The following is an 11,805-nucleotide window of genomic DNA, read 5'->3' on the forward strand; positions in this document are numbered from 1 at the left end:
GCGCGGCGGGGCGGGCGAAGCCGCGGGAGGAGCGGGCAGGGCGGGGGAGCCCCGGGACGCGGCGCCGGGAGGTGCGGGGGGGCCCCGCGGGTGTGAGGCCGGGCTGCTTCGTGCCCCCGCGCAGCGCATGCTCCCCGCCACGCACAGCGCGCAGGCTGCGGCGCGGGCCGGGCCCCAGCGGCGCCGCGTGACTCAGGTAACGCGTCCCCGGCCGGGTCCCGCCGCGCCCTGCCGGGGATGGGGCACCCGCGCCTGCCGCACCGCCTCCGCATCCCCACTCCCCGTTACCGGCCGCCCCCGGCCCCGTCGCGCCGCTGTGAGAGGGGCGGCCTGGCCCCCGGGGCACCGGGCGTGCGGGGCCTGCGCTGCGCCTCGCGGGGCGGGGGGGCCTGGGGCGGCAGCACCGCCCGGGGGGTGCGGGGAGCGGGGCTGCGCCCCGAGGGGCGGCGAGGGGGATCACTTGAGCCTCGCCAGGCTTGACTCGTGTCCCTGCGAGGAGCGGGGCCGGCGGGACGCCGAGCAGCACCCGCGGCAGGTGGCCCGGCTTCAGGCTGGGGGGAAGGGGGGCCGCGGGACCCCGGTCCCCGTGTGTAGATCGGCGGAGTAACCGGCTGCTCCTGCAGGGTCAGGCCCGCGGCGTGCGGGTGGCGGCCGGAGCGTGTTCTGCTCCGTGAGTTGTTTGGACTTGGACCCCGCTCTGCCTTGCGGCCGGGGCGGCTGAGGGAGGAGCGTGTCCTGGTGTTCACCCAACTCCGGTTCATCCGTCCCCACAATCGGCTGCGGGAGTTGGTTTCGGAGCTGTGGGGTCTTTTAAGCGTGGGTATTTTTAGATAGTCTCAAAATCCTCGTTCTGAAACTGTTGGGGTTTGGTTGAGCAGGTGGCTCCGTTGTCCTGGTGTTTTTAACCTCTGAATGCAAATTCGGTGATGTGTAAATGTTTTAAACTGGAAGAGGGAGATTGAGGTGAGACATGAGGAGGAAATTCTTTGCTGTGAGGGTGGTGAGACCCTGGCCCAGGCTGCCCAGGGAAGCTGTGGCTGCCCCATCCCTGGCAGTGTTGAAGGGCAGGTTGGATGGGGCTTGGAGCAGCCTGGGCTGGTGGGAGGTGTCCCTGCCCATGCAGGGGGTTGGATCCAGATGACCCTTAAGGTCCCTTCCAGCTCAAACCATTTTATGATTCTATGATAAATTGTCCTGTTTTAATTCATATACAGTTGTGACATACCCAAGCCATATCCTCAAGTCCTGGGCTCTTCCTTGCTGTACTTCCCACACTAATGTTCCTGGGAACATGTTCTGTTCAGGAATGATTAGTCTGTGACAAAGGCATTTATTTTAGCTGCCCTTGCCACTGGCAGCAGTGGGTTCCCGAGTGCTGGTCTGATTTAGAAACTTATCGTTTCTATTCCAAGTTTCTAAGAGAACAGTCTCATGAACATCCAAGTTCCCACTCAGATCTGGTTGTGGGAAGGAATTCAAGGAGTCTGCTGCAGCCCATCCTCAGGAGGTGTTTGTGGAATGCAGCAGTGGGGTCCTTGTCATCTTCTCAGGCTCTTTGTTGGACCTTGGGATGAATGGGGATGGTTTTGAGAGCAAGCAGAAGCCACGTAGGAAGCTGAGGGCAAAAAAAAACCAAGGGTGAACTGACAAACTGCAGGTTTCAGGCAGATTTGGAGAGAGAACTTGGGTCCCATGAGCCCCAGTTTTACTTTGCTGTTTTGGGGCCCAGTGCAATAGCCATCCTCATCGTGCTTTTTTCTGTAGACCTCAGCACAAAAGGTCACAGAGATGCTGAGGGACCCGATTCTGTCTAGAAAATCAAGATGAGGGCTTTCAAACTAGCAGAGGTTGTTGGGAGCATCACTGTGTAAAGTAAAAAGGTCCGTTTGAAGATTGCTGTTGTTACATATTCATTGATTTGTGTCTTAATTGCTAATTAATAACAGCAGTAGGCACAATGAGAGGCTGGCCTCACTGACTGACTGGGAGATGCTACTGGAGAGTCAGTTTATAGTGGGACAGCTCTGCTGCCAGGACTTGCTCATCTGGACAGCCTGGCCAGGTGGGAACCTGCTGCTCCCTCAGCTGCTCCTGCTGCAAGAGAGTCTAGAACCTCACCTGCAAAGTGATTTTTTTTCCTGTCAGAGTATTTACTTTCTTTACACAGAAGATGGCAAGATCAGGCAGGGGTTCATTTCTCTCTCTGGTCTGTCTCTGATAGTGTTTTTAAATTGTTCATGGGAGTTACTGGAGTTGTGAATAGCAGAATTGATAAGGATTTTTTGCAACTTTTGTGGTTTTTTTTTTTTTTTTAAACTTTGCAGTGAAAATGAGGAGTTTATATATTTTTATTGCTGTCCTGTTCATCCCGTGGACTTTTTCTTTGGCAAAGTATGATGACTTTGAGGATGGAGATGATATTATGGAATACGATGATAATGACTTTGCTGAATTTGAAGATGTTAATGAAGATGCAGTCACAGAGTCTCCTCAGAGGATCATCACTGCAGAGGATGATGAAGAAGAAGCCACTGTAGAGCTTGAAGGTCAGGATGAGAATCAGGAAGACTTTGATGACACAGATGCACAGGTAATGCCTCATCTCTTTCCTCTGTGTGTTTCCTAATAGTATCTTTACACCTTTCTTTCTCACCTTATCTTTCTGGATTTTGTTTACTAGGCTTTGGATTTTCCTGTTTGTGATTTTGTCCTTTAGGAAGGTGATACTGAGAGTGAACCATATGATGATGAGGAGTTTGAAGGGTATGAAGAGAAACCAGATGCATCTTCTAGCAAAAATAAAGACCCCATAACAATAGTTAATGTAGGTATCAATGGTGATCTGCTTTCTAGTTGGTGTTTCATCACTTATTCTTGAGGTAATTTGTCAGTAGTGGCACTGGTGCACAAAGGAGAGGATCTGTTCTAAAGAATTTGCCATTGGAATTAACAGGAGATAATGCAGAAATGGGAAGCAGTGTGGGGACAGGAAATAGGAGGAAATTCTTTAGTGTGAGGGTGGTGAGACCCTGGAAAGGTTGTCCAGAGAAGCTGTGGCTGCCCCATCCCTGGCAGTGTTGAAGGGCAGGTTGGATGGGGCTTGGAGCAACCTGGGCTGGTGGGAGGTGTCCTTGCCCATGCAGGGGGTTGGATCTAGATGATCTTTAAGGTCCCTTCCAACCCAAACCAGTCCGGGATTCTATGAGGACAGCAGCAGAATGTGGTTCAGGTGTCCCAGCTCCCAATTCCATGCTCTTCTGCATCAGTACATGCTATTTTAAATAACAACTCTTCAAGTAAAACTTGTAGCCAAAGTGTGTTTGGTCTGTTGAGCTCTATTTTACACTGCTGGAACTGCCATCCTTGGATCAATGCTGTATTCACCCTGAGAATTGTAATTGGGATATAGATCAGGAAATTCTTCATGAAGACAGACCTTTTGAAACACAGTTTTGACCTTTAAAGCATTTTAAGACTTAGCTTTGTTTACCCAAATGGTTACAGGGGAGACGTGGAGGAACTAGAGTGATGACCTTTGTTTAATCCAGACAAAAATCATGCATCCCAGAATGCCTGGGTGCTTTGTCAGCACTCAGAGAGGAGCCTGCAGTTGTGATGTGCTTACAATAAACATTGTGTATTTTTAGCTTGTCCATGGCTAAAGTTTCAGATCAGAAATTGACTCCTCTGATGGTTTTTGAAGCCAGTCTCTCTGTCCACCTTCTGGTTGCCTCCCAAGAGAGTCTTTTACAGAAGAATCAGGTGCATTTTTGTTATCCCTAAGATCTCTTGAGTATTGTGGCTGACCTTGGAAGTGAAAATTAAGGGCTGGGTACTTTTATGACTGATCTGGTGGCAGCAGAACAGCTCATTATTCTCTGAAGATACCAAGGTCAGGCAGGCTTCCCTGCTCCCCCAGGGCAGTCTGTGGCTTCTGGTGGCATCCTGAAAATGCTCCTGGACATTGGGTATTTGGATTTCAGCAGAAGTTACATGATGATCAGCTAATGCTGCAATGGGCACGACATCAAGCTCAAATAATGAGTGGGATGAAATGCTGGGCTGTTGACTTCTCTGAGGGATACATGCTAGCACAGGCTTATTTCAAAGAGAGAATTATTTTGTTTGCATTAGCCAGGGATTTTGGGAATGCTGTTATCAGTTGTGTAATTACTGTGTCCCAGTAGAGCCAGATGCCTTGTGTAGGCTTAGCCTTTGTGAAGTTTATTGCTGGGTTTGAGATGAAGCTTCTCCAGTACTCTGTGTTTTCCAAAGGTTTTGTGCCTATGGAATCCACTCATTCCATGGGTAGGACAGTCTCTGGTCACTTCCCACAGGTCCCTGCTCACCTTCAAAACAGCTGGGAGAGTTACTACATGGAGATCCTGATGGTAACAGGTCTTCTTGCTTACATCATGAATTATATCATTGGGAAGAACAAAAACAACCGCCTGGCTCATGCCTGGTTCAACACCCACAGGGAGCTGCTGGAAAGTAACTTTGCTCTTGTTGGTGAGTTCCACAAAGTCTAGGATCTGTTTTCCTCTGAATAAAGCTGGTTTCAGTCTAGCATGTGGGCTGGAGGAGGAGTCACTTTTCTGCAGGGGTGCAAGATGAAACTAATGACAGTGCTGTGTGTGGACAGACAGGGTGGCAATCTTCCAGTGCTGAAATGAGATGATGGTGGTATAAATTATCCAGAAGCATCATGGAGATGCTGAAGTAATCCAGCAGCAGCTGAGCTCTAAGCCTGCTGATGAAGTTGAATCTTTAAATTTGTGATTGTTTTTTCTTTCACTCTTGTTCCCTTCAGGGGATGATGGCACTAATAAGGAAGCTACAAGCACTGGGAAACTAAATCAGGAAAATGAACACATCTATAACTTGTGGTGCTCTGGAAGGGTGTGCTGTGAAGGAATGCTCATCCAGCTAAAGGTAAGGATGAGGGGGTTTGTAGTACTGTTCACCTGGCACCAGTTTTCAGGTTCTAGAGGCTTTTCCATTTCAGTGTGAGCAGCAGAGAGAGCTTGACTCTAACACTCTCAGGTAAGGGTCTGAATATGCACACATGAAGGGAAGACTACTTGGAGTAAAGGTCTATACAGGTCTGTGTCCTGCCCACCAAAGCAGGTGAGAGGGGGTGCTTGGAGAGAGCACAGACCAGAAGTGCAGCCTGAGCAGAGGCATCTGGATGCTGAAGAGCCCAGCTGCTGTTTAGAGGGAATTGAGTGTGTTGGTTGCATGCACTAACAGGAATTTCAAGGAAGAAAGATGAAGTAGTTTAATTTGCTGTAATAAATTATGATAAATAATTATAATTTCATAGTTTAGTCATTATTTAATAGTTAATTTATTAAAATCAATTAATTAAGCTCTAATAAAAGCATATTAAGTCCTGCACCTGGGATGAAACAGCTCCTACCTTCAGGGAATGGGGCCCTGAGAAACTCATCTAACACCAAGCAGGCCTGCTGTTGTGCAGTGTAGGTGACATCCCAAGGGTCCTTCAAAGCTAAATTATTATAAATGTCCTCTTTTCCCTTGGTCCATCTGCCAGTGAAGTGCTGCACTCTGGGTACACTCAGCTGTCTTTCTGTGTTGACCAACTTGTCTTTTTAGTTCCTCAAGAGACAAGACCTGCTGAACGTTCTTGCACGCATGATGAGACCAGCTTCTGACCAAGTGGTAGGTACTGAGCCCTTGAAGTGACCTGGTGCATTCCTCTAGTGCTGTTCTGCTGCTTTTGATTGTTCTTGTGACACACAAGTGAACTGCTGGCTGTCTGCCTGTACTATTCCACATCTTCCAGCCCAGTAACTGTCAAAACAATCTGAAAGAATAATTTGTCTTTCATTTCTGCCTGGGAAATGCCAATGGCTGATGACTGGAAATTATCTGTGGGTTTTATTGGTTGAGTTGTTTTGTGAAGAGTCTTATCAATGCTTCAAGACCTCATCTTGATAAAAAGTGGTGTTGCAATCTGAAATCCTTAATGGTGTTTCTCTGTCTGCTCAGTCTGCCTGAACAGAGCTGCTTCATGCACATGCAGGCCTGGTCATTGTAACCTGTAAGGTTCCTTTGTGCCTGGCCCTCACTCTTGGAGATGAGGAGAATCTCCAACTGCATAAATGCCAAGGGAGGTTACACTTGGAGGAACAGGGTACTGTGGATGCTCTTTCCATGCATCTATAATTTAAATCAACCAGTTTCACCTCAGCTGTCTATGGCCTCACTTAGTCTTTATCCTTAAGAATCAAAGTGTCAGAAAAACATCACAGAAGATGCGGGTCTCAGTTTGGCCAGTGGTCTGAAGGCAGAGCATGATGTGTACATCTGACCAAGGCTGCTAACATTCTGTTCCACAGCAAATAAAAGTAACAATGAATGATGAAGATATGGACACCTACGTGTTTGCTGTTGGAACCAGAAAAGCACTGGTGAGACTCCAGAAGGAGATGCAGGACCTGGTATGTATGTCCTTGATTGGAAAACTAACATGGTGATCAGCAGGACAGAAGAACCTCTAATCTGTAGATTGCTGCTTTGCTTGGGAACAGCTGAAAACTTGTGACTGATCTGAAAGTCTAGTGGCATCAAACATCCAAAGTGTGAGCTAATGCTGTCAGAGCTGTGGGAAATGGAATGGAAAGCAGCTGACATCTCCCTTTGGATGTATAGCTGCTTTAGGAGGCTGAAGGACACTGTCAGGACACACACAAGTGTCTCTTCACCTCCTTTAATTTGCACAAATTACTTTTTCAAGGATTTAAAAGCAATCTTGATTAGTGATGTGGGACATTTGGGTCCAAGTCATCTGCTTTTATGTGATCTGAAACTAAAACTTCCCATATGTTCAAGGCTTGAAGCTTGCAAAGAATCCAATGATAACAAGCAGTGCTTTGCAAATCTTTTCATAACTTGTCTCAAATCACAGCACTGAAGTGGGGCTGGGAGGGTGCAGGTTGGTTTTGTTACTAAACAACATAAGCAAATGCCTTAATCCACTTGGAGCATTCCAGCATGGATGTACTACCCTTGGTTTATCTTTTTCCTTGAAGTACTGACTATTGAAGGGAAATATTAAAGACTGTTGATTCTGCATGTTTTACTTTATGCTTAAAATGTCCCCAGCCAGACCAAGTGACTGAGTCAGTGAATTTTTATTATTTCTTATCAGGTACTTTCAGGGATCCCCCTGTGCTGGAACATTTCAGTCTGATATTTCAAGCTTATGTTGATTTATTTATTATTTTTTTCCCCTTTTATGTCTTTGAAACAGAGCGAGTTCTGCAGTGATAAACCTAAGTCTGGTGCAAAATACGGGCTTCCAGATTCCTTGGCTATCTTGTCAGAGATGGGGGAGGTTACTGAGGGAATGATGGATGCTAAGGTACCAAAGCTTCCTTGGGAGCCCTGGCATTTAGAGCCTGTGCAAAAAGCTTCTCATCTTTTATCTCCTGTAAACATCACAACAGGAGAGCCAAATAGCCCTAGAGAGATCCACAGAAATCCAGAGCCTAAGGAAGATGAAGGGCTTGGAAGGATGTAGTTTTCTTATCTTTATTCCTTTTACATAGCAACTGGTTGTCTTAACATGAACTGCAGACTTAGAACTGCCATTCAGAGCCTGGGAGTCAGTTTTGACAGCCACGTTGAAGGAAGGTATTGATGATGTGTTCACAGGTCCCCCAAATTCACATCTGTTAACAAATAAATTGGAAAATCCCACATGGGAGTTAGATATGTAGTATCTGAGCTGCTCACAGTAATGCCATGTGTTGAGGCCCCTTCTAGCAAAAGCTAAAAAAAATAATTATAGGATCATGGAATGGTTTGGGTTGGAAGGGACTTTAAAGATCATCTAGTTCCAACCCCCTGCATGGGCAGGGACACCTCCCACCAGCCCAGGTTGCTCTAACTCAAACAGAGAGTTTAAATGTCAGTGTCAGTTGCAGGCTGAGCACAGCAATTTTCTGAATGTTTGGACACTTTGGGCAACCCCTGTGGGGCGGGTGAGCTGCGGGTGGATCATGTTGGGAGGAACTAAAGGCCAGTTTCTCTTTCAGATGGTCCATTTCCTCACACACTACGCTGACAAGATCGAGTCCGTCCAATTCTCGGACCAGTTCTCCGGTCCAAAACTTATGCAAGAGTAAGTGCAGAGCTGCTCTCTGCCCCAGCAGCTGAGCAGAGGCTGCCACACTTGTCTGCGTGAAGCCTACTGGGATGGTTTTGTGAAAACCTGTGTTCTTTAGAAAAATGTTTATTTTTCTTTCTAACTGCTATTTATCAAATAACTGCAGTAGCATAAACAGGGTGAATGGAAAACAACCTCATAAAAAATATACAGGCCTTCCCAGGGCTCAGTGCCAGAGCTCAGGTGACCTCTGGCAATGACTGGATGGTGCTGTTAGGACTTTTACATTCCTGCCTTTCACTGCAAGCTTTTGAATAAAACACTTCAGCAGTCTGAAGTGTCTGAAACTGAAATTTGGGTTACAGCCAGGCTTTTAATCTTATTTTATTCAAGTAGTTTGCAAGTGTCTCTTGGCTCTTGATGAGGTTTTCCCTAACAAACTTGGTTATTTTGTATATGTGTATTTTTCTTCACTCATGCTAGCCACTTTTTTTCTTTCCTACCAGGGAGGGGCAGCTTACAAAACTACCTGAAACTAAAAAGACTCTTTTGTTTACATTTAATGGTAAGAGAACTGTGTATCTGGGGGAGTGTTGGGCTTTATTTGTGCTGAAGTTCTGGCATGTGTGGAAGACAATATATGATAAATGACATCAGTGCATGTAAAAGGATAATTGATTAACCATTAATCAGAAGGCAGTAATAATGCTAGGGACTGTCATGGTAACAGGATACTCAGTCTTGTTGTTATTGTCCTTAGTTCATACTCGTATCTCTGCTGGTGGTTGTGAGGTCACCACTGGAGGATGGGTTGTTATCAGGCAGTTGGAGCTTGCAGAGTACTTGGTTAACCCTGGTCTGAAAGAAAAGCAGCCTGTTCTAGAAAAGGCCTCTAGTTCTCTTCAAAATCCAAGGCTGTAGCTTCAAGTGAAGCTCATGTGAGAGCATGAATTCAACCTTTGTGTTAAGAAGGACTGAGTGTGGAAAATGTGCCTGTCACTGTCTGAGGATCTAAATGCAATCTCCAGAGCTAAGTGCCTCTTTCAGTTAGTTATGTCCTTCCTAAAGAGGAGCATAGGAACATCCTTCTTCCATCAATGGTGTGTGCAATAAGGACAGAGTGTTAGAGCAGGTGGAAGAATCCTGCCAATCTCTCTGAATTAACAAGAAACGTTCTTTTTCAGTGCCTGGTTTGGGCAACACTTCCCCAAAGGACATGGAGTCTTTGCTGCCTCTGATGAGCATGGTTATCTACTCCATTGACAAGGCAAAGAAGTTCAGACTGAACAGAGAAGTAAGTAGTCTACATTTTTCTGAAGAAATATATTTATGAAGTTATACCCATCGCCACTGGATCCTTAAGACTGGGAGCCTTTCTTTCCAACCTGACTACCAGAGATCCATCCTGCTCACGGGGAAATCCCTCTTACTGGCATTTGTTTTTCTCTGTGAAAAGGGTAAACAGAAAGCTGACAAGAACAGGGCTCGTGTGGAAGAGAACTTCCTGAAGCTGACTCATGTGCAGAGGCAGGAGGCTGCCCAGTCCCGCCGCGAGGAGAAGAAACGGGCAGAGAAGGAGCGGATCATGAACGAAGAGGATCCTGAAAAGCAGCGTCGGCTGGAGGTGAGATGGGTTTTCAGATTGTCACGACCCACTGGCACAGGTCTCCTGCAATATCTCCAGGGCTGATTGGCCTCCAGCCAGCTTTGCTTTGTGATTTGCTGGAAGGCAAAAGGTACCTTTCAGGGTGTACGTGCTGTTGTTCTCTGAGTCGTGCAAAAGCTCCTTGTGGGGATCCAGCTCACGGGACTCGAGATGTGCCCCCAAGCCCTGGAGATCTTTTTTTGGGGTGGCTCTCCTGAAATGATCAGCTTGCTCTTTGAGGAGACCACCCCCCTGCTCATTCAGATCTATGTCCCTGCCTGCAGGAAGCTGCTCTGCGACGGGAGCAGAAGAAACTTGAGAAGAAGCAGATGAAGATGAAGCAGATCAAAGTGAAAGCGATGTGAGAAGTGTCCCAGTGCCACCTGCAGGGTTTTAATTCACAGGGTACAAGACCCAGTTAACTCCATAATACTACACTTTTTTTGAACACTAGCAGCCATTCAGAGAAATGCTCCTTGCATTGGTGTTACTTATTTAAGTGTTACAGCAACATGCAGGTCTGTAGAGAGCTTTGTCTGGGCAGTTTTATTCCAGGTGGTATCGATTTTTTTGCTACTTGTCTGTTTAAAAAAAAGAAAAAAAAGTAATCTGCAATATTCTTGAATGCTCTTTGTCATTTGTTCTTTAAAAACAGAAGATTGTGAACCTGTCCATGTGTGCTGGTAACATATTCATGCTTTGGTTTTGAACTTTGGGTTTAGTTATTGGGAGGGGAGGGGGAAACTGGGAGGAAAACTGCACAAGAAACCACAAACTGTGCATTTATTTGCATCGAGCTTTTAAAGGCACAACATGTAGAGCCTTCCATACACAGTATGGATTCTTCAGGGATTTAAGCTCAGTAGAATTGATTTTTCTTTTTTTTTCTTTTTTTTTCTTTTTTTTTTTTTACAAACAAGGGACTGAAACAGTTCTTTGGTCACCAGTGGGCAGGATTGCTTGTACGTCTAAAAGATAGAGGTGGGTTAGATACAAGGGAGTTGGAATATTTGAGGTTTCCTTCTTCTGGGTTGGAATGCTCTGAATAGAATGTGAAGTCTGTCTTGTCAGCCTCATGTTTCTTCAGGAGTGCATGCTGAGTTAGCAGCTTCAACCAGCTTTCCTTCAATATTTTGAACTGCACAAGTTTGCCCCAAAAAACCAAACCCTTTTCTCCTGATCTCAGCAGCTGCTGCCTAACTCACTTCAGCCAGAAACTAGATCCCAGTGGAGTATCTACAATTGCCAACTGTGCCAAGCCAGTAAAAAAACGCTCCAGAGAGATGTGTCCTCTTCATCTGGTAAACGATCACTTCAGGTTTTTTAATACAAAGGGGGAGAATGAAGTGAAATGCCCCGGGGGCAAGCACTTCAAGGGAGAGCTCTGCATTTTATAAATGCTTCCCGTCTAGAAGGCGTTTTATTGTTGCCTGTAAACAGCCTCGAGTTTTGTGGGGAAACAATGTCTTGCATTTTTCTTGTTCAACACTTTGTGCAAACCTGATTCTGAGGCAATAAGAATGAGCTGCTGCTGAAAGAGCAATTGCTTAAAACTTCTTTTTCCAGCATGGGATACTTCACACTGATTTAAATGCCAATGTCTGTAACCTGATACATGCAAATATATTAATTTTATAACGGTTGGTCAAATTATTTAAAACCAAAACTAATGTAGATGATGTGACATTTTAGCACTATTTAGCTTTAAAGATTAATGCGGTATTGTTTCACCGAGTTCTTTGAGAGGAAATAACGTTTGTGCTCTTTTGAGTCAGTGGACAGTTTTCCTGAAGCCCCATATGTCTGTGGGCCGTGGCAGCTAATTTTGTAATAAGAACATTCAAACGAACAATCTTAATGAAGAGTAAAATACAATTGAAACATTCTACCTGCCTAGTTTACTTGGCCGGGCTCCGTGTTCCTTGCAGCTAGTGCAGCCTCCTCTCTCCTGGGCAGGTTCCAGCGCATGTTTTTTAAACACCCGGCTGCGGGGGGGATCTCCGCTGGGATGGCGGGGGAGGTG

At 46.1% G+C, this 11,805-nt stretch overlaps 1 protein-coding gene across 2 annotated transcripts; it reads left to right on the forward strand.

Annotated features, from left to right (window-relative positions):
* The first annotated feature begins 16 nt into the window (after positions 1 to 16).
* Positions 17 to 10,399, forward strand: CCDC47 (coiled-coil domain containing 47). Of its 2 annotated transcripts, XM_051640391.1 has the most exons (14): positions 17 to 196; positions 624 to 816; positions 2,325 to 2,590; positions 2,717 to 2,824; positions 4,338 to 4,512; positions 4,814 to 4,935; positions 5,620 to 5,685; positions 6,366 to 6,467; positions 7,280 to 7,390; positions 8,067 to 8,152; positions 8,644 to 8,702; positions 9,322 to 9,431; positions 9,594 to 9,761; positions 10,067 to 10,399. In XM_051640391.1, the coding sequence occupies exons 3-14, from the start codon at positions 2,330 to 2,332 to the stop codon at positions 10,145 to 10,147; spliced, it is 1,449 nt and encodes a 482-aa protein (XP_051496351.1). In that variant the 5' UTR covers positions 17 to 196; positions 624 to 816; positions 2,325 to 2,329; the 3' UTR covers positions 10,148 to 10,399. The 2 variants fall into 2 exon arrangements, with proteins under 2 accessions (XP_051496351.1, XP_051496350.1); XM_051640390.1 differs by lacking the exon at positions 624 to 816.
* The last annotated feature ends 1,406 nt before the right edge of the window (positions 10,400 to 11,805 follow it).

Source organism: Apus apus, chromosome 25 (genome assembly GCF_020740795.1).
Source record: "Apus apus isolate bApuApu2 chromosome 25, bApuApu2.pri.cur, whole genome shotgun sequence".
Lineage (NCBI taxonomy): Eukaryota > Metazoa > Chordata > Aves > Apodiformes > Apodidae > Apus > Apus apus.

Excerpts from the sequence above, each read along its gene's own strand:
- CCDC47 (XM_051640391.1), top strand. The coding sequence starts at position 2,330 with ATGAGGAGTTTATATATTTTTATTGCTGTCCTGTTCATCCCGTGGACT. Across the intron at positions 4,936-5,619 it reads GAATGCTCATCCAGCTAAAG|TTCCTCAAGAGACAAGACCT; the intron begins GTAAGGATGAGG and ends TTGTCTTTTTAG. Across the intron at positions 9,432-9,593 it reads AGTTCAGACTGAACAGAGAA|GGTAAACAGAAAGCTGACAA; the intron begins GTAAGTAGTCTA and ends CTCTGTGAAAAG.